This window comes from Poecile atricapillus, chromosome 2, assembly GCF_030490865.1.
Source record: "Poecile atricapillus isolate bPoeAtr1 chromosome 2, bPoeAtr1.hap1, whole genome shotgun sequence".
In the NCBI taxonomy this organism is placed as follows: domain Eukaryota; kingdom Metazoa; phylum Chordata; class Aves; order Passeriformes; family Paridae; genus Poecile; species Poecile atricapillus.
The window spans coordinates 77,815,076-77,838,333 of record NC_081250.1 but is presented as its reverse complement, the minus strand read 5'-3'; the positions used below and the strand labels follow the sequence as shown (position 1 = coordinate 77,838,333).

The 23,258-nt window shown below is 36.2% G+C and overlaps 1 protein-coding gene across 2 annotated transcripts in view; it reads right to left on the bottom strand.

Moving 5' to 3' along the window:
* The window catches only part of RETREG1 (reticulophagy regulator 1), a 66,064-nt gene that overhangs the window by 38,235 nt on the left and 4,571 nt on the right, over positions 1-23,258 (bottom strand). For both annotated transcript variants that reach the window (XM_058830533.1, XM_058830531.1), the window contains exons 2-3: positions 11,291-11,397; positions 9,518-9,548 (exon numbers count right to left, since the gene is read on the bottom strand). In XM_058830533.1, coding sequence (XP_058686516.1) covers positions 9,518-9,548; positions 11,291-11,397 — 138 coding nt within the window. The remainder of the gene's footprint in view (positions 1-9,517; positions 9,549-11,290; positions 11,398-23,258) is intronic.

Below are 23,258 nucleotides of genomic sequence, written 5' to 3'. Positions count from 1 at the left end.
TTTTGTGAAATTAATCCTTCTGGCTTAATAAATTAATAATATTTGTTTATCCCTGAGAAGATACAAACAGAACACCCCCTCCCCCCAAAAAGCTTTCAAGCAATATGCTTAGAAATTATAACTGAAATCACTTGTTTGTGAGATTATCAAGACCAAAAAACAACCGTCAAATCAGATTACGTGAGGTGTTCTTTTGAACCTTAAAATGGTAATTAAATATTTGTACAAGAACACTGTTGTTACCAGAACAGAAGAAAAAAATTTCTCATAGGTACAAACAGCCGTCTTCCGAACGATTCCTTAGTATCTCAGTACTGCAACCCCAAAATAAACAATGTGGAATGCTTTCAGAGCTCTCTAAATAGAACTAAAAGTTTAAAATAATTCTGAATACTTCTGATTTCAGCTAGCAAGTGGAGTAGAGGAACAGACAGGATTGTGGGACAAATAAGTAGAGGAGTACATTTCTCTAGGAATTACAGTTTTTGAAGTAAAGCTAGGAAAAAAAAAAGGCTATCCAAGCAATTGTAGATCAGCTGCTCTCACTTGGGTATTATAAAGATACTGAGCAACTTAGTAACAAAGCTAAGAAGCTGTTAAAGCAGTCGAGGATTACTCAGTATCCAAAAAAGTAAAAGTAAGGCACATTTCTTTTTAAAAAGTACACAGCTTGTTGTGAAGTAAAGTTGAAAGCATACATCTCAACTGCTACAATGTTTTTAAAATTCTGCTATATGACACTTAAAAGCAAACTGCAAAAATACAGCATATATACAATCCCCCTAACTTCACATTTAATTGAAAAGCTATACGAAAGGGCAAGGGCAGGGTATTAGAAGTGCCTTGTTATAGGAGACTGGTATGTCCTTAACATTTTCATTCAGTATTTGCCTTAATCCTTCAGAAGAGTGAGTTGCAATACCCCAGGAGGAGTGGCAGACACTGCAAAGGCCAGAATCAGGGTTCAAAATATATAGGAGCTCAGACTGGGAAAGGGCACAAAATCAGCTACCTTAACTCATCAGGAACATGCTATATTTGACGAGCCAAGTGCATAAATGCAAAATAAAAAACAACTTGTTAAACAAGCAGTGCAGTGGAAAAGGAGAATATTTCTACTTGAGTTATTAACAAGTCTTAGGTAAAAAAAATCGATGCCTGAGATGCATTTACAAGACATTTACCATATATAGCACAATACATGTCTTTTACATTATACTGCTAAGTGTTTACTGATATTGCTCAGTTTGAGCATCATGCTCAGAGCAATACAGATACTCACACACAAATAATGACAGTTATGTTCTGCAAACATAACTGGGTTAGAATATAACTGGGTTTGAATACATCCTTGAAAAAACAGTTAAAGCAGCCCCAGTTACATGATACAATACTGCTGGTCTTTTGTTTTCTGCCCTTCTTCAGAAGGTGCTCTTGTAGCCAAGATAATGTTTAACCTTTAATTAATACAGACAGAAGACAGGTAAGGCTTACAGAAAGAGGAATGCAATATTTATTTCGTAATTGTAAAGAAATGGGACAATTCCAACATTTCCTTCTTATCTCTTCTGTGCACCCTCCATAATGAAAGGTGAGTTGAGCTTCTGGGGACAAGGAACAGAGGAAAATGCCTTGTGATGGCTAAGACAGAATTGAGCTATAGCCAAATTACTCGAGAACCACAGAGAATAAACTTCAAAAGTTTGCAAACCACTCTATGTGAGAAGAAATTGGTTATATGCACTACATATTATTTCCAGCAAATATAAGAAAAATAACAAGCCAAACAAGCCAACTGTTTCTACCAGTGAGATACATGACACCCACAAATGCTGTGCAATATCCCTCATTTCCCCTCCTCTTAAACAAAAAAAAAGAACCAATCAACCACCAACCTTTTCCTGTAAGTGCATAGAAAAAGGTATTAAACAGTTTTCAGACTAAATGTGACACTTTTGACAAAGTTACAGCATTTCTACTCAAGTATTGGTTTTTGCTCCTGTAATAAAAACTTTACTAGCATGTTGATTTTATCATGTATCAATATAAAACAAACAAATCCAGCAGAATACATTACTTAGAAAGGTAGTTAACAATTTGGAAATAACTAGCCAGAAAGCAGGAATAAGGTCATACAATATTAAAAAAAAAAATAAAAATTGAAGCATCAAGAGGTTTTTGCAATGTAGGCAATTCTTTCTGCAGAAAGTTTGATCATTTATGTGTAAAGTGCCTTTAGAAAAAACCCACCACACATATTGCTGCATTAGTTGTGGCAACACATTATATAAAACAAAGGACAATTGCAATCTGGTATTTGAACAATACAGTGGCTACTGAAAAAGTATGGGTTTAGGCTGCAAATAAAACTCAGTATCCATTTACTTTCCACAAGTATGCATCCACTTCCTGAAGGACTGCAATAGCTTTTATATATTAAGAACATCTGAGGGAACCATATTTGAAGCAGAATTGTTTGAGGCACGTTATGCAGCCATATACATCTTCCAACACAAACTCATATGAATATATGAGGCAAAATGAACAGAACAGCAACCACTATGAAATGCAAGGATGGAAGTCTGAGCACTCAAGATGCCTTCAGATGACACTGAAATAACTGAAAAAGCAAATATTTGCTCTCTGGAGCCTATTTGTATCTATTTATCTGTTGGACTATATTCTGCCCTCTGCCTTGCTGTACATCCACAGGAAGTATTTTCTTCAGTCTGTTACCATATTTCATGCAGTTGTGTTGGGCTGTATGAGGAATGGATATTTTCTGGATGACCAAAACAAGACAAAGAGATTGTGCAACAGAAACTGCAAGTGATGGTGCTGTGTTTTGATACTGACCGGCCCACATGACTGCCCTTGGCTTACATTACTTTTGTTCCTATCTATAACATCAAGGAAATGGATTAACAAGTGTAAAACAGAAACACTTCCGCTACACCCTTGACCTTGTTTGAGTTCCTAATGGAAAAAGACCTCTTATTTCCTAATCCACTCATCTGCAAATAAATCTCTTTGCAATACCCTGAAGGACAGGACTTTTATTTTGAGATACAGTGAAGCAGCATATCCTTGGTGTCTCAAGAGTGATCTGAATACACAATCATATTGTGCCTGAGACTCATTTCAGAGAAACTTTACATACACAAAGTGGTAAATAAATCAAGTCCCTGTGCCCTGCAGTTGTTACTGCTGTGGATTGGTATTCCCGTATGTTGTGGCAAGAGTCAGCTTCTTATTGTAGCCACGAGTAGCGGTCAGTGGCATCTGCAAAACAGACAGGCCTTCAGAGCAACAGGGAACAATGACACAAGGGCTGTAAATGCCCTCACTTGGCTCACCACCCTAGGCTTCCTGCACATATTTAAGGGAAACAGGCACTACTAAGACACAATATACCTGACCAGCCTACAGACATTTGTTTGAGAAGAGATAGATCAGGATCTCGTAAGATTTCAAATCTTTTTCCATTGATCATGAAATTAGACTAAGCAGACTACATCAGAAATATTTAGGCACATGACTTGCAGATTGTCTTAAGCAAACCCAGAAGGCAAAACGTATGCAAATCAGAGGTATGTAAAGCCCCTGACATAATAAACAAAGCATGGTAATTGGATGAAAGGGGCAACTGTCTCATTTATATTTAGGGACAACATGAAGACTTTTTTTATTGCTCTTGGTGACATATTAGGAATTATTTTGCACAAGTGCATGACGGAGTTATGATAAGATTCAAAAGTTTATTTTTTCTTCTTGGAAAAAAGTCCAATAGCCACACATTACGTGAAGTCTGTCAAGCTCTGAATGGTGCTAGCACAGAATATTGTTCTTCAGAGCACACTGACCATTGTAATGCATACAAATCTCTATGAGCTGGGCTGATGCAAGTGTGAAATCAGTGTAGCTCAAAAGAGCTTTCTGAAAAGCATTCAGGTCTGGAAAAGCTACCACCTGAATTTGAAGCTGATCTGTCATCAGCTGCCCCAGTAATGGAGGTTGTTACCTACCAAAAAGTAACACTTGCCTAAAAGCGGGCAGCAACTTTGATAGCTCTGGGAGTCCACAAGTATCACTGCAGCCAACTCTCATAAAAGGAATCCACAAAGAAGGGACTGGAGGAAACAGATGGTGAGGAACAGGAATGTCCTGGGCTTAGAAAATAACCAGTGTGTGTGTCTTTAACCTTCAATCAGTGAAGGCTATTATTTCAGAAATATCCCAGCTAGCTAACTACCGGGCTTCAAGGGTACTTAATATTAACCCATGGTTTTCAACATCAAGTCCTGAAGTGCTTCAATGAAGACAGCTGCCAGTTAAAAGCTTGGACCAAGAAGTGTCCTTTTTCTATTGTAAATGTTACTGTTTCTTCTTATGGAATTCCAAATCTTCATTGACCTGATCATATAAGCAGCAGAGGACAACACATGCTGTTCATGGTTTTGCACTTGCTTATTTTTCCCTCCTCTTGGGAGCAGAGGAGAACAGGTGCTTTGGGAATAAAAAAAACTTTCTTTAAACCTACAAGGCCAGGAGAACTCTTTTAGGATTTATTTTCATATCCTAAAGAATTATATCCAAAACATTCAACATAATGAATAACAGAGTAAGCACTGTACACCTACTGCAGTCTGTGTGGCTGAAGCAGCCATTAGTGCAGTAGGGAGCTTAACACCATGACTGGTCAGGCCAGGCTCTTCCCAGAAGTCAGTAGCTTTGATTTGAGAAAATGATAAAACATAAGAGGGGACTGAAAACAAGCTATGCAGGCAGAGCTGCTGGTCTTCAGAGCACTAACTCCTTTCTTTCTGGATTATTCTGTCCAGTCACTCTCTGATGGGCCATTTAAAAGGACTGTTGTTTAGTCCCTTCTCAGGCTGAAACTAGGCTTTTTTTTTAGGCTTGCTATAAAAGAATAATTTTGCGTTAGTATTAATTTGACCTTTTTAAGTTTGATCACTCAAGAAATGAAGGTGTGCTACGATTCCTGTGGATATTCTAATACATCTACTGATTAGAGAAGCACCAGATTTCAAAGAAATCTACTAGGATAGGAAGAAATAAAACAGCTTTATAATGAGGAAGAGTAATTTAACAAGTGACTTTTTCCAGTGCTCCTTTAACAGCTGTCACCCATTTTTAAAAATGGCAAGATACCAGTGAGCAGTTCCTCAGAAACAGAATCAGATTTAGGGAAAAAAAGGGGCTACAGTGCTACCTTCCCTAAGGAAGGTTCAGCTTATCTTTAGTTTGAAATTTTAAACTTAAAATAGTGCTAAATGACTCCATTTATAGAAATACAATCACAGGTCTTCTTACATGGACACATTTTACAGGTGAAACAACAAGCATTCTGCATTTAATGAAATGGGAAATAATGCAATGAAAAAGGTATGCTTGCTTTGACTAATCAGCAGTGCTCAACAAAGATGAAGGAGGACCAAAAGCAAGTGCCACAAATTAACAGCATTTTCATTGAAGTACTTAAGTCTTTGATACTTGGAATGTACACGCAGCAGAGAAAATACACAACGCACATGAATGATGAAAAAATGCAAGTTTCAGAACAGTCCCAGTCAGTAATTCACCCTCCAACTAGCAAAAGTTTACCATTTCACTACAAAACTCATCAGAAATTTGTGCCACCATTTATGAAACATTCTACTGTGACAGTGACTGACTGATACTAATTTTCAAAACCAGAATCACATAACAAAAATGTAGGGCAGGAAATGAGTCTGTTCAGAAAATTCTACATCTGCTTTGATAAAACAAACTGTGTGACAATTCTGTCAGGCACTAGAATTGGTCAGTTCTGCAGTTAAACCATTAAAATAGCTCCTGGCACATTTTTGGCAGATGCCAACTAGTACTTGCCAAAACAATCCAAAGCAGTTTCCAAGTTGGCACACACCAGAAATCCTTTCCTGCCTGCACACAGCCATTCTGCATGGACCTTAAGGCAGTTACAAACTATGGCTGCAGGGTTGTAGGGCATGGTGCCAAAGAAAAATCATGCACACATTTAATTTATTAGAATAGAGATTTATTAGAATAGGTGTCGTCTCTCACTGAAAGTATCACAGACCTACTGCATTTTTTCTCTGTAAGTTACTTAAGAGCAGGTGATTCTCTGCTAGATATGGGGATACACTTCGCATGTCTTGCATATACATGATAACATGAAAACAGTTTTTCATATCCAATTTTGAGTAAAATGAAAAGGAACCATGCACCCAGCCTCAACATCTTACAGCAGTTCTTTCAATTTCAACACAGTTAAAATTTATAGTAGCATTCAGAAAAACTCACCCACTGTGCAAACAAATGCAGTCTTTATGTGAACTTATAAAAGCTACAAAAGAAAGGATGGTGCAACAGTTGAAATTTCATTTATGTTAAACAGTGTCTCTTAAAGCTGCCTTAAGGCAGAGGACTGTGAAGTGTCTAAAGCAGTATCTATTTTTAGGGAAGGTACGCAAGAGTCAGAGAACTGCAAACTACTAATCACTCATCTCTGCTCTGTGCAAACTCTCAGGAGAACTAAGAAAGGACATGCATGCCTGTCCTAATGTAAGCTGTAAAGGACATCATATCAGAAACCTTCAGTCCTTTGAAAAAGTGAACCTGCTTTTAGATGAGCACTGATGTCTATAAAAATTGACCTGGATTTCTGAGGAGGCTTTCAACAAGGTCTCTCACCAAATGCTTTTATGGAGCCTGAAAAGCCATGAGAAATTAGAGGAATTATTCTGGTAAAGACAGAGATCAGTCTCAAGCAACAGCAGAATTTAATCAAGTATCACATGATTTCTTGCAAAAAGGCAGATGAAATGTGAAGAAATTCAAAGAGGAAAAGAAACCCCAAAAACTCTTAAAGTCAGATGGGCTTTTAGCTGATCTTTACTGCTCAGGACATTAACTTGAAGAGATTATATATCCACGAAAACATAATCTCTGAGCTCAGTAGAGGTTAAAAAAAAAAAAAAAAGAGTGCTGGGATTTATTATTAAAACAAGAGAAGGACAATGTATAGTCCAAGGATCTCCCTGAATGCTATTTGCAATTCTGTTCCCTCCACAAAAAGGAGCACAGAAATGGAAGAAAAATACAGAAGTACAACAAAGACATCAAAATTCAGAGAACCTCTATTTTAGGAACAATTAAGCATTCATGAACTGAAGAGAACAGGACAGGACAGAGTTTATAAAATCACAGCTTGCAGGAGAACACTAATAGAGAGTAATAGCTCGGTATTTCTTCCAACAAGAAAAAAATGAAGGGAGAGCTTACAAACTATTATAGAGCAGTAAACAAGCAGAAGACTGTTCACAAAAGCACATAGTTCAGCTGTGGATCTCTGTGCTACAGGAGGTTGCCAACAGAAGTTTGTAAGGTCAAAAGCAACGAGACAAATTGACAGAAGGTCCACCTAGAACAGCTTGGGATGGGGGTGGGGGTAAGGAAGCTGTAGGGAAAATACACCAGGAGAACCCTGCAAGCTTGTCCTGCTGTAATGCAGGACATTACCCAAGGTCATGCTTCTCCTGGCTGGACCCCTTCAGAGAGCAGATGCTGGGCTAGATGGACACATACAATGCTTGTATTATATTACCTAAGGGCACGAGCTATGGTGAGCTCATCAAATTCTCTTTTCCACTCTCTGCATTGTCTCCCCACAGAACAGCAAATCAAGTCCAGGATTCTGAATAACTGAAAATGTGAATCCAAGATATTTAAAGTACTATTTATATTCTTTTCATTAAAATAAACTCTGCTGGTTTGGGGACCTGACGAACTGGGGAATAAGAAAAAAAAATGTATCAGACTGCAGAATTCTTTTTCATGGAAACAAAAGGCAGTCAAAAACCTATGTTTCCTTTCACTTCACAAGCAATTTGACTTTCTTCACCTTCCTCTTCTCAAATGTAAACAGACAGGTAACTCAAATTCAAAACCCCAAAAGACAGTTTACTAATTTTATGTAAATTTCTCTCACAAAGAACAGGTGGAAGAAATGAAACATAAATCACACTAATCTACTGTGCCACAGCAATAGCTTCTCAATTAAAATTTTTGAAGCACTGCCACACTACACAGATACATGAAGTAGCACCAGCTATGGTAAAAGAAGCATTTTACTCTGCTCAGTTCATGATCTAAGCTGTCATCAATTCCATATTGCTTCATTTCATGCTTATAGGAAAGTCTGAAGAGATTTCATACTTGTGGAAGTTTAGAGGTATGAAACTGAACAGGAGATGCACATCTGAACTTCTTTCTGCAATTGCTATGATACTGGTATCTGTCTCTAGAAAGAGAACAAAACCTGGCATCTTCCCTTTTTCAACTCTGCATTGCTGTTTGTTCAGTGTCAGGCTGTAAGACAATAGTGTACCAGCAGATATGCTTTCAAATTATGTTAGATATATAATAAATTCTGGTGGTCTGTTTAGAAGAATAATGCTGTAAATATGCAATCTTTTGTTCTGAAAATGGATTGTCTGCAAATCATTCAGATACTGATTATACTGCTGCTGTGGTTGAGGAATGATGTTCCCCAATTCAGTGTTCCCACTGAAACACTCCAAACCATACACTGCTCACTCACTGCCCCATCACCCCTTCCCCTGTGGAGGGCTGGACAGGAGAAATGGAGACATAAATGGTAAAGAACACAGACTGAAATAAGAAGAATTTATAGGAAACAGCAATGAGAAAGAACAACAAACAGTAACAGCAACAATATCAGAGTGTACATGGCAGGTGAATGATTCACATACCATGTGTAAACCCCTGAGCAAACCTGACCCTGCTGCCACACTACTCGACCTGGAAGGGACTCCTTACCACATCCCTGGAAAATGAAGAGAAGTGGTAGAGAATAACCTCTGGGTCTTGGCCACACCCCTTCTGGCTACTGCAAAAATTAACATCGTCCTGGCTGGAACCAACGCAACTGCCAACAAATTAAATAAATTATATACTCTACACTAATATGACAAAAACATTTGCCTAAGACAGGTCAATGACAAGTCAATAGGCTTCAGAATTATGAATTTCTTTTCATAGGGTTATCAACTGATATTTATTGGCAATTATAGTGATCAATTACTTGTGTTGATTTAAAGAGAAACCCCAGCAAGCTTACCTACTAGTCAGCAGCACTGGTATAATGAAGTTCTAAAAGTTACCTCCTTGACCAACAGTATTATTCTGCTTTTCAAAGAAAGCACTGATTCCCAGAAAACACAAATCATGATAATCCTAGTGTAAGGAAAAGCATTTATAGAAATATTCTGTTACTCTATACTTTAATATAACTCAACTCAGAGGAAACAATTTAATAAAAATTATGAACAAGCAGTAATAAACTTAGAAAATGTTTTAAGATCAAAATAATTCAGCAATTTATTACAGGAAAACAGACTTAAAAAAAATTCCAGGCCAGCTATAAAAAATAAAGTAATAAATAACCATACATTAAAAATAAAATACCTACTTGCCAGTGATGGTCCTCCAAAGCTGTGCACCTGCAATTGTAGGAATGTAAGATGAAACACAATGCACTAAATCAGAATTTTTATTTTTTATGCATAGAACATGCTCAGAATTGGGACAAAATGACCAAGGAATTCTCTGTATCGGTCAAACAGGAAAGCTATATTATCTTACAGCAACTGTTCTTGAATTGCTTTCTGTAAACTTAACATACAGTTAAAATCATAAACAGAAAAAGTCAGTATCTTCTATGGCTACATTTCCACATGGAAGGATGTCATGAAGATGATAATGAACATAACTTTTACATCAACATACCCTTTACCTCTATACACTGACAACCACTCTACATTCCTCATTAATCTGTAAGAGTCTTGCCATCTAGTGGCTGGCTGGAAACATGAAGCAGCTACACAGATGTGTTATACTGTGAAGAACTTTTTCTGCTCTTTGGAGTGAGTGGCACTTCATTGATTTCTATTCATTACTACAAGACTCCTACAGTATTACTTCGAGAACCTGATTTTCCTTCAACTCTGTATACAATGGCATCAAAGGCAATAGTAAAATAAATGAGTTTACTACTGTAAATAATTATTCTATAAGCTAGGGAACAGAGATCTTCCTATCCTCATCTCTAAAATGAATGGTTAAAAAATCACACAAACATGAGAGTGGTATATCCTGGATTTGGTCACTACAAAAATATTATTTACAGGTGCGAGTGAATTTACCTAAATCATTGCCTTCCAGCTAGCAAGGTATTCAATGCTTGTGGTGATTTATACAGCACAGAGTTTCAAAAATCAAATTCTGTTTAGATTTATAAGTTGGCCTCTGGGCTTTTAGTACTCAAGCAGGAAACAGAACGGTATGCAAGACTCCCAGAAAAGGGAATGTAAATCATACTTCAGAAAAGGTAGCAAATATCTGCTGTAACATAGCAGGGAACAACGGGCTTTGGCAGTCAGAAATGATGTGTTAGTACATCACAGAGGAATACCATGCTTCTCTGACACCTATTTCCTACTTTTGAACTATGTTCAGATGGTTTTTCAAACACTTTGCATGGGATTTAACAATAAACAAAAGGCAAAATAAGAATCTTGAAAAAAAAAAACCAACCAACTTCATGGCAATGAAATTTAAAACTTAGGATGAACATTTTGTCAAAGAATTTTCAAGATGCTAATGAAGTACAGGACAGAATTAAAAAAAAAACCCAAACCAACCCAAAACACCAGACCAGCCAACAAACCTAAAATCCCTTTCAAAATTGGTTGTATTCACATAAGACTTTATACACACTGGAAACTAAATGCTACACAAAGTAAAAAGAAAATACCTCTCACTTCTTATTTCAACTGTGCTAAGATAGGTAATTTCTCTATCTATTTACAAATTTCACTTATTTACATTTAATGTCACAAAATTTCCAATAATTACATGATTAATGTCAGAAGAAGTATTAATGTTTAGGAAAACCTTGTATTTAGCAAAGAATGCATTTTCAGACCTAGCAGTTAAGAAACAAGAATGACTGTCCACTCATAACAATTACACTCATCTAAATGCTAAAACAAATCTCCTAATGCCCTTCCTATAAAACACAGAACTTCATTGGAAATGGCAATAGACCATCACAGATCTACTATCACTCTCTAAAATTAGCTGATACTTTTACAATAATCATAATATTGACATAGCTTTATGAATGAACTAGCATGCTCCAAATTGCAGGTTTTTAACCATGGAACTCTATCAGTGCACTTACCCTTTATCTTTGAGAATACCAAATCCTTCATTATCTGAAGAATTAACACTCCAAGTATTATGAGAGAAGTCAGATGATACACTCTCCAAGGGGTCAATGCAACAAACCTAGAATGTCAAGAAGAAATAAATGTTGAATATTTTAAAACTCTTTAGAAGCATACAAAAACTTACAGCCACTACTAATACTGAAAAGAAACAGGAAGAAATAGACTCAGATTGTAATAATTGAATTCAGTTTCTCCCCACAACCTTTCCATGAGAAGCAAATATTGAGAGCTCCTAGCATGGTATTTAAAGATACAAATATTAAACACTTAGTTTGTAGTAGATTTTTGTCCATTCTTTTATTTATACACAGAGAAAATAAAGAAAACAAAATATTTTAATTATTGCATGGAAAAATACTACTTTTAAATTAACTGTGCTTTCATTAAAATGAATTGAATTGGCACAATGCACGAAAAAAAAGGTTAAAAATTTTGTTTCCCACAGAACCTATGTTTAAGCAAGATTTTTATATAAATCATTCTTTCAAACACAAAGATGAGGTAAATCTATATCACAGCATAACAATAACTTGTCTTCATAACCAAAATTTTTTTTTTTTAATTACATAATTTTTTAGAACATGTCTAGTCAAGTCAAACAGAACCTAGACTCAGAAAGTATGAATTATAATCTCATGCACTACTGAGTTTGCTATCCATGTGTGTCTGGAGATTAGCTCTTCTGTTTTACTGGCAAATATTCCAATTCACAAAAAAAAGGGTGTGAAGTAAAAATAATTAAAATTCAACTAACTAACTAACTAACAAATACTAAAGTATTTTCATGGCTGTTTTTGAGCACTATAAATGAGAGATCTGAATAGAAATAGTGAACAAGTGGATTTTTCAAAGTAAAAGCAATTAACTTAAAACAGTTAAGGTCAGCCAAAACTAGTAAAAAGCCACTGTCCAAGGAACTGGTTCAAATGAGAATACCAACTGAAAAAAAAAAAATCATACATTGCTGGGATGTTTTCAAGACACCTCTCAGATTTGAAAACAGAGCAGCTGGCTACCCTGTTTCTGCTGCAGAGCTTTTCTGCAAGAAAGAGGGGGAAGGGGAGTGAAAATAGTAGCAAACATGGCCACTGCAGGAAGCATAGAGGCACCCTTTGAGCACATTTGGATTTTTTTTTGAAAGAAAATTGACTTCACAATATTTTTAACAAGCTCAGGACACACTGCTGTAGTAGCAAACTGCTCCAGTATTCCTTGAAACCTCAAAAAGACTCCATTAAAGAAAATACCCATGCCACTAATTTTCACATTTAATACAATCTCATAATACCAATCATCCAGAGCAGACCAGTATATGAATTCCAATACAAACATATAAGCTCATTCTGAAGGCTTTACCCAAATATAAAGGGTTTTTATATCTGTAGAGAATCTGAATTATAAGACTACTCTATAAAATAAATGTTTAAAATCAGCACCTTTGTGTAATTCAGCCAGCTCAAGAAAAACAAGTGTAGAGAAAAATTATTACAAAGCCACCTCTATCAAAACTGCCCAATCATAGCTCAATAAATCAAAACTCACAGCAGCTTTGCATCATGTTGTCGTACTATTTTTCTTGTTAATATTATTCAGCATTAAAAAACTTTGATTGTGTTGAAGTTCTACTGCATGGAAGACTTCGTTTAGCCTGCTTAATTTATTGACAATGGGCTGGGGAGAGAGATGTGATGCTGTATAGAAAAATCAAGTGAAGAATTTTTCACCCAACTTCTAGGCAGAGAAGTTTATAACAAATGCAGACCTTCAATTTGTTTGGGCTTAATACCATGTCTGTTCTATAGGGTCTTCATGGTCCTTGTGCATGAATGTTCATACAATCACACAGAATGCCCTGACTTAGCAATTACCATTGGTAATTGCTTTGATGGCCTCAAACACATACATCAATACCAAAATTTATCACAAGTGTCTGCATGTGTATATGTACACACACATCTTACTAGCTTTTCGAGGTAAGATCAGATGCCTACTAAGAAGGCTTAGTGTATCTTTCAAAAAATGCACAGAACATGTTTGACCTACTTTATGCTCCCAACTAAAGCATACTGTTAGTTTCATTGCAATCACAGCTGTCACCTGCTGTTAAAAACAATTGCACTAATGCGGACTAGGATTAGCAAACAAGGATTAACAAGGTAGCATCCTCTCTGAAAGATGCTTCCAAGTCATGTCATTCCACCTTCTCAGTACTGCAGTCTCTCTGCTCCAATGTTTGAAGAAAAATCTGTAATCTAGTTGAAGCAGGTAATGTAGTTACCAAACAAGGACTTTTCACTTATTTGGAGAGCTTTGAATTGTTCTGATTGAATTTCCTATGCCTTAACACTATTACCTCTTTACCTAGATCATGATGCTTGCATGAAAGACCATTCCTTCTAAATTTACTCAACAGCCAGCTTGTGTCAGCCCTCAGGTGCCAGAGCAACCAAATCAGAAAACTGTTTGTGATCCATATGCTGGAGATTGGTGTCCTTGAAGCCCTTCCTGGTGAAAAGCTGATAAGGTCCCCTTGTACTTTTTTGACATGTATCTATCATAAGCTTATCAAAAGGTTAGTTCAACATGCTGAGATCTGAAAACCACTTATTATGCTACCAGTGTCAGGATTCAAAATTCTTCCAGGAATTATCATTATGATGCATTGCAACCAGACTAACAGTTGATGTGGTTAGGGCATTTTTCCCCCTCCTTTTTTTTAAGAAAAATAACAGACTTTACTCTTAAGCATTTCTAACACACATATCTGACAAGAATTAAAAGCTCCAGAATGACATCTTCATATACTACACACCTATTTTGTAGAAGAATGCTACGTAACAGAAGCTTACTGAACATGCTCTTTTTTAAGCAATAAACTAAACTGACTGAAGTTCAAATTGTTTTATTTCTTCTACAAGTGGTATGGAAGTAAAAACCACTACTAGAGACATAACCAAGGTTTGCTCCCCCCGGAATTCTGCCATATTCTTATTCTGTGAATGGTTGAGTGGGGTTTTTTGTTTTTTTGTTTTTGTTTTGTTTGTTGTTGTTTTGGTTTTGTTTTTGTTTTGGTTTGGGTTTTTTTTTTAAAGGGGGGATGGTGCTGGGAAGGTGTGAAGAAATCAAAGGTTAAAACAATGTATAGAATTATGCACTCCAGATAACTACTTCAGCAGTTAACAGGACATCTTGCACAAGAAGGGGACAAGAAATTCTGCTGTAGGCAGAGCAGGACTGTAAAAAGCCCAGTCATGTGGTGCCCAGTACTCAGTCCCTGTCACTGTCTGAAACAGGATTCCTTGAATAGGAAAGGCCCTCAGACACAGCCCCAAGGGGTGGGAGGATGCAGCATTTGAGGCTGCACAAAATGCCTGCCCCCTGCACTGATGGCAACAGTGGCCTCACTGTGAAGGACGTCCTCTGGTCCAGAGCATTCAAGTGAAAGAGCTACTGGAGGTGCTAAGCAGGTGGCAGTCCACTATGGAGCAGGACTTTCAAAAGCTTAATTGTGTAAGAACCTGAGCAACATGTTCCAACTGGAGCACATTTGAGCAAGCCAGACTAGCTGACCTCCGGCTGCCTTTCCAACCTACATTCTTCTACGTAGGAAGAACGTAAGTGTGATGGAGCCAAGCCTGCCACTCAACTCCACGGTGGAAGACTGAGAAACCATTTTTGTGAAATTAAATAGGAGCGGTATTGATGGATAATTAAGCACTGGTTGTCCACAATGGTTGTGGAATTTCCAACCTTGATGCGTGTGAAGACAAAACCCTGCGCAACCTGATCTGAATTAAGTACTGACCTTATTTTGAGCTGCAAGTCATACTAGAGACCTCATGAAGTCCCTACCAACCTGAATGGTATTTTCATTCTGTGACTATTTTAGCATATAAGAAGTGGTTGGCAAATATTTTTTCAGAAAGATACTGACCTTAGAACTTAATGCACAACAGTTTCTGTTTCTGGGCCTGGTTATAATGCAGGTGTACTGAAATTATTCTAAACTGCACAAGAATCAAAACTTGACAACTTCCACAATTAAAAGTAGAAATTCTTTAAGTTCATGACGGTGAACCTAAAGATAGAAAAGTAGCCTGAAGTACCTTCTCCATTATGTCTTTTCTCCAGCTCCTTATGGTCATATGTCAATACTGTCAATTCGTTTTATCAAAAAGCAGCTATCTCAAAGTGCAGAGAACCTGGGACAGTTAACTGCACAAATCAGATTGCACAAAATTATTCAAGTGGCATGATCCAGCTAAGAAATTTTGAAGGTTAACAATATCATAGAATACTGCAGTCAGTAAACATAATGAAAAACTGATAGGGCATGACAAAAGTTGTTTTTACTTGTATCATGAGATACAGGGAAGGCACAGACCTACCAAATTGTTTTAAATGTTAAGTAAATCAATCTGATTACTTAATTTAAGCTGTTAAGGTTTTGAGTTTTTTACAACATATTCTAGAACTATGAATGAGATGCACTTCATAAACACAAAACATAAGAAAACATTTAATAAAAAATGAAAGTATTTAGACTATTAGCCACCAGTGCTAGTTATTTCTAGAAAGCCTCTATCTTTAGATGAATTCCAGAGATAATCACATAAATAAATGAGAGCCGTCAATAACACAGATGTGAGCACGGAGCTTTGCTTCACCATCAGCTTTAATGGCACATTTATTAGCTGATTTTTGGACTTCAGTTCTGTGTTCCACAAACTCATATTTGCATCTTAAAACCAGAAGCCAAACTCTTCTGAGTAATTCTGTGGAGCTCTAAAGAGTGCAGAATGGTATAAAACTGTTTCCTCATAAAATGTTCAGGTGAAAATCTACTGACACCTTTCAGCCTGAGCTTTCCATAGAACCAGTCTTCTTCCAATCAGACACTGGTAAGCAAGCACAGCCTATGACACAAACCACACAGAGAATGGCCCTCGCCTGTGGAAAGGAGATATTTCTAGTTCATTTTGAGAATACTGAACTGCTAATTTCAAAGCTATGTGTACTTTGTTCTTACAGGGAGCCCCCTAACACTGTTTCAGACAAACATCTACAGTGAAGGCATCTGGGTGAGGAAAAGATCTGGCAATGACTGTTTCCTGGTGGTAACTGTTTCCTGTTGGAGCTGAATGCAGACCATTCTTCCTTGCTTACTGCTGGAGCGATCAACACCTGTCTGGTTGCAATAAATTCTGATGACTGTCTCAAGCAAGAGTTCTGGGGAAGGGGAAGAGGGCTTGTTTTCTTCTAATTACAGCATGAAGCACATTGTCTGAACAACATTTTTGAAATACATGGCAAAGGTAGTATCAGAAAGCTCATGCCCTTACTGATCACTGGGTCAATCATTTTGTTTGCGCCACTTTGAATCAATAAGGAAAAATATATATTCAGCTCTATTTTATTTACAGGTAATTTAATGCTTAAATTCTCTTAATTAAAAAACCATCCCAAAGCAAGTTTGGGAATCCTGCTTTTTATGTTTATTAAATTTACAACTTTTATGTGAATTGCTCTTCTATATAAATGATTCTATACTAAGCCTTTGTAAATATCAAAATGCTGTATCTACAAACATTGAAATCCAAGCCTCAAGTATTCAAAAAATTTGAAGCCAGAACTCAATTATCCAGTATTTTTCCTGTTTTTACTTTAGTACATCTTGGTGTTGTGGTATAACACTAGCTGGAAATTAAGGTTGCTCACTTTTCTCCTACCCAGCTGAGATGGGAAGAAGAATGGAAAGAAGTAAAAGCCAGGCCTTAAGAACACTTTAATTATTGAAATAATGTTAAAAGGAGTAACAATAATAGTAAATGAAATGTGATACAACAAAAAGAGAGAGGAATAAAATTCAAGAAAGACCAGTGCGGCACAATACCACCTGCTGACCAGTGCTCAGCCCAACCTGATCAGTGATGGGCAGCTCTGTGCCAGCTCCTCCCAGGTTGTGTCCTGGGCATGACACACTGTGGTTTGGAAAATCCCTTTGGCCAGTTCAGGTCAGCTGTCCTGGCTGTGCTTCTTCCTGGCTTCTTGTGCACCTGCTTCTGGCAGAGCATGGAAAACTGACGAGTCCTTGAATTAGGGTGAGCTCAGCAAACACTGATGCATGTTATCAACTTTGTTCTCATGCTGAATCCAAAATACAGCACTGCAACACTGTACCAGGAAGAAAATAATTCCATCCCAGCTGAAACCAAGACACCTGGTCTGAGCCAAAGTATTTAGATAACTGTTCAAGAATTAAAGTGCAAAAATCCTTTCCCAATTCCTACACAAAAAGTGTAGATCTTCACTTAAAGCAGAGTAAGTTATGAACACATTTTTTGGTAGAATCTCCTTATAGAAGATAATTTGATACAATATTATTGTATGCTATTTAGCCGTTGACCTGCATGTCTGAAAAATACACAAAAATTGGTACAGCAGGTTCTGTGTTGAAGAGAGGGAATTACATGTAAAAAAACACATCTGTATATGTGCTGTCAAAAATTTTAGAGGGAACAAAGACCTAAATTCAGTCTAAAAAACCTCCCCACCCTTCCAAAAAGCATAATTTGTTGAATAAAATAATCTCAAAAGCATTTGCTCCACATCTTACGTAAATTAAAATTTAAAGTATGCATATCAGCACTCTGGGTGCCTGGCATCTTGAACTTAGAAAGCTGTATATCTGTTTAGCTGATAAGCTGTGAAATGTAATAGAAAGCTTCTTAAAAACATGTACATTAAAAATCTCTTAGATCAGGTCTAATTTAGTGGAAAAAACCTTCCACAAAGAAATAAATTAGAAAGCTTCCATAAAGATATAAATCAGAAAGAAACACAATTTTTTCACTTCACTTTTTTTTCTAAATCAGAGTTCCACCCAAAAACTTCGGTTACAAATCTATTGCTTTTCAGTGCTTCATTTTACTCTGTTTGAAATATTTCAGATACCTATGTGCCAGCTAGCAAAGAGTGCTCCATTGGATAGCACACAGAAATCTAAAAATTCTATCACTAGGTACATAAACAAATAATTGAAAAAAAAAAACAAAACCAAAAAACCTCAAGCAGAAAAGGCATGCTTATTATTCTAAAACTTGCATATTTTTTTTAATTCTTTCTTTGTTAAGACAAAGAAAACTCAGCCATCAACCTTTTATTCAAAGAGCTTATTTGTCAGGTTTCATTGAAAAGATTAGGATCTTATTTATTCAGCCAGAAAGCACAGACCAAATCAGTTTTCAGTTTTTCTTTAGAAAACCTTCTAGAACATATTAGGGAAAAAAAAAAAAAAAAAAAAAAAAGAGTAATAAATAAACCTCTTGTCCTAAGAAACAGACTCACAGAAATCTAAATTACTGTTACTTTGACAGCCATCTGGAGAAGGGACAGTTCTCCGGAAGGTCTGTGGACAAGTTTCAGGGAGAAAGCAAAGATGGCTGGACAATGCTAACTTGAGTTAACACATAGGACAGGAATTCAAATTGTGTATTTTCTCTCCCCAACTCAAGAAAACAGCTCTTAAAAATAAGTCTAAATAAAACCAAAAATAGTATAAGTCTCTAAGAAAAAACACTAGACCAATGCTATGCATTTAATCACCAAAGACAAATGTGCTTATAAACTGGTATATTTGGAAGTATACTGGTGGTCTGTGAAATAGGATTAAGTTAATTGCAAAATTTGCACATTGCAAAATTATCTCACACTGTTTGCAAGGAAACTTTTTGAGGAATGCAGCTGTTAGAATCATGTTTCAATATTTGTGCTTTTGGATTACTGCACAGGATTTTTGGATTTACTGCAACATGTTGCATTCAGACAGGCACATAAAAAACAATTGAGAAGGATAAATTTTAAATGACCTAAACTACATGCCTTCTGAGTCTACCATGACATCGAATTCTACTGTTACATTAGTGAAAACAGGGTATGATATTGCCATGGAAGTAAAAATTATTGTGATTTAAACAAATAACATCAAATAACCTAGCTTCCTTTGTTTTTGCAGACAAATGCCCAATGACCTTAATTAACCTGTGCTCTGGCAAAGTACAGAAGAAATCTTAATCCCATTTTCTCATACAGTAGCAGCAGTTTGAGCAGTAGCACCTCTACCGTGCTGCCCTAAATCTCCTTTTCTGTAATGCTCTCATTAGTCCTGTAACATCTACCATGGAGCATAGCATAACTCCCTAAAACGTCCATTGTTCTCAAAATTCTACTTACTATTTGAAAGGTCTCATTATTTTGAAGCAATATACAAAGAAATTATAATTTTTCTCTTGAAACAACTGCTTTAGACACAGCATATGTACGATTCAGCAAGACAGAATAAACACAAGCCATGCTGCAATGCATTTTTATTCTCCTTTATTCTGAATTTCCATCTACCAGAAAGTTCTCATCCTAGATTTGATCCTAAATTGTTCAGTAATGCTTGCTTTTCCTCAATTACCCCACTTGATTTCTTTTCTGACTGACCCTGAGTTCATCTTATTGGTTGAAAAATGCTGTAAACTGTCCAGGTTTTTATGTAACACCTGGCTCTTAAACAATGCCAATTTTCATTCCTGTAAACTAATCTCTCAGCCAAAAGTATGCAAACTGTCACTAAAAAGATGTTAATGGCTTTTAATTATTTTTGCTAACTAAATCAAATGAATTTAACTTTCTGCTCCACTTTTCTACCTTCAAGCCTTCAAAAGTTTTCACTATTTGTATTGGAAAAGTGGGAAAAAAAAAAAAAAAAAGTGAAGCCTAAAACTGCCTGGGTAAAAACAAGTAGATCCTAAAATTATATCAAAACTTGTGCTGAGGTTGGAATTTTAGCTCTACTTGAGGAAGAGCATTTTGGAATACCACCTTCTAGGAAGCAAAAAATAACAAACCAAACAAAAAATATTTTTTTAAGCTTGAAGAAACATCAGGAATATGCTGTACTAAGAGTAATAAAATAAATCTCAATACCAATATGTTACAAAGACTTAGCAAAGGGCAGCAAATTAAATAAGTTAGGACTATTAGACTAGAAGAAACAAACTGGAAACTGTATGAGAAATCCATTCATGTGAATGCACAGTGAATTGCAAAACTGTCTATACCAGAATTTTTTTTCTTCCAATAATGAATGTACTATCATTACAAAAGAATAATGTCAATACTTAACCTACTCTACTATTCATACTGGAGTGATCAGAGACATAAACTCTTATTAGAATTTAAGGCAGGAGTATTCACTTGTGTACTATCCTGTTACTTTGGATTTCAGGAAAGTAATCCCAAAACAACTATGAATGTAGCTCCAAGATTTCCTGTAACAAAGACAGCCAAAGACCAACATTTCCCACATTCAAAATGGTATTTAGCATCTGGGTGCTAAAAAATCTGTGTGTTCTTGGATGATATTACAAATTTAATTAAGTGACCTGAAGACCAGCATACTACAAACTGGCCTCAGAATACCAATACCCTGCCTTACTCCAACTCACTTAATTTTCATTTTTCTTTATGTTTTGACTTCAAAGATTTCTTTTATTACAATTCTCACTTCATCTGACATTTTGCCACCAAGAATGTCCTGAGTAGTTCTCCTAGACTACATATCCAGTGATAGACACAATCAGAAACAATAATGAACAAAAACATTCACAAATATATAAAACAGGGCTGCTGCATGACTCGAAGGTCAGTTTCCTTCTTGTAACAAAGAATGAAAATGCAAGCATACATTGTGCATGGACAGAGCTCTCTAAATGGGTAGAAATCTTGCTTTACAGGCAAGCTGCCCATCGAGGTATAGTAGTGGCTGCATTTACATGTGTGCAAATACATGAAATAAATACTTAGTTTGGTACTGCTTTCTTACATTGGAAGAGTAAATTAATGAATGAAAAGTACTTTGAGATCTCTTCATGGTATACTTTATCATTGCCAAGCAGAGATTTCAAGAAACATTTTAAAAACAAATCTTAATGTGAACTGGATACTTTAAAACAAAACAAACACTTCAATAACAACTCCTAAAACAAACTGGATACTTAAAAACAAAACACACCAAGCCTCTAAACTCTGAATGTGCGTTTTGTTACTAATATTTAAAGAAAGAGCAATTAGATTTTCTGTCTGGAAAATACACAATCTTTACCTGATGCAATGCACACAGACAATTCAGATATAAGCAATATTGCTTTCTCTCTTGATTGTTTCTCTTAGACAATGGAAAGATTCACTAGGTCTGAGACCAAACAAACAAACAAAAAATGTGAGTATGGATGGTGACAAAGGACTCTTTTTAATGGCAAATTAGGCCTGCACAGCTGTCTAAATCAAGGATTGATACTTGCATTTTACATAGTTGGTCAGTTACTTTGTTGAGCCAGTACCATAACATCATGTAACATTGTTAAAAACAGACCTGCAGTAACCTGCAACTATACCTTCTCAGGTTAGAAGGTACATTCAAATCTTTAAAGAAAAATTTGGATTTGGGCAGGTGAAGAGAACAGCAAATGGGCAATGCAATAAATTTGTTCCACAAGGAGATGGGAAAAGAGAAAAGATCTATTACATCTTAGTCCTTCTGCTGTCTCCCTTCACAAAATATCCTAGGGAAATGAGGAAATTGGGCAATTGGTGAATAGATGCAACTGGTGTATATAGGGATGACCTTGCAGACATGAATGTACCTAGGTTTGAAACATTTATCTCCTGAAAGAAAACACATATTTGAAATAGATATCTACAAACTACAAAACACATGGAACAGTACAGAATTACTAAAAATAAACTTGTCCCTCTGACCTTGAGGAAATTTAAAATTACAGATTGGGAGAACAGAAAGCTGCCACTATCCCCTCTATTCCATACACACAGAGAATAATCATTAGGACAGAATGCTAGCTTAAAAATCTAGGACTGAATGTTAATATTTAGCTAAGATTAAACCCAAGACTGAAAGTTATCAGTAAACAGCCTAACACTTAGAACACCTGGAGTGAACTTCTGGTACCAGCACAGAGTTTCTCTGTTCTTGGGCCAAACACTTTTTCAGTACAATGGGTGTAAAATGTAAAAATGTAAAAAAATTTAAAAGTGTAAAAACAAAACCAACCTTGTTTTCCTGTGTTATTTTGACTTCAGTCTGCAAACTATATACAGCACAAAAATCTAAATCATATTTCAGATGGTTAGGTGCAAAATAATACATATATTTAACCCTTGTTAATTTTAAAGATTTTCAGTCATGTTCATTTGGGGAAAGAGGTTTAAAGCTGTTCATGGTGAAAAAAATAATGGAGGTGGTAACTGAAAAATGCTTTTTCAGTGGCCAGATTTGTGTCTACTTTTATTACTCTCTCATTAAAGAGTCTACAACAATTTCTCAGGAATATTAAAAAAATCAAGGAAATCAGAATGAAATTAAGTTAGTAAATTTCTTGTACTTACAAGAACAATATTTTAGTAGTAACCATCAAAAATGCATTTATATACAGTATATTGGCTAAGATATTTTTAACACAAAAGAGGCTACAATGGAATATATTAAAAAAATAAATCCTGTGACACCAGAGAAACAGTTCACTCTCAGTAGCTCCTATCACAACAGTTTACACACAAAATATTTTGATGGGTATACGTACAAGAACTAAACTAACCATGAGGAAAACAGTCCCATCAAAATTAAATGGATGGGAGGAAGGACCTGGTGTTGCTTTTTCAAAATTCAGAAAACTGTAAAATTAAACCTCACCTCCCCTTTCTCCTTCTTCCACCAAGGCTGTTGCTGCTATAGTGGAAGAAGTCTCCCACCCAGCAATACAGAGTTCTCAACTCTGAGATGTCCTGATTAGAGGCCCCATGCACTGGGGGTCCCCCCTATGAGGCAGGAACACTTGCAGGCACACGACAAAGAGA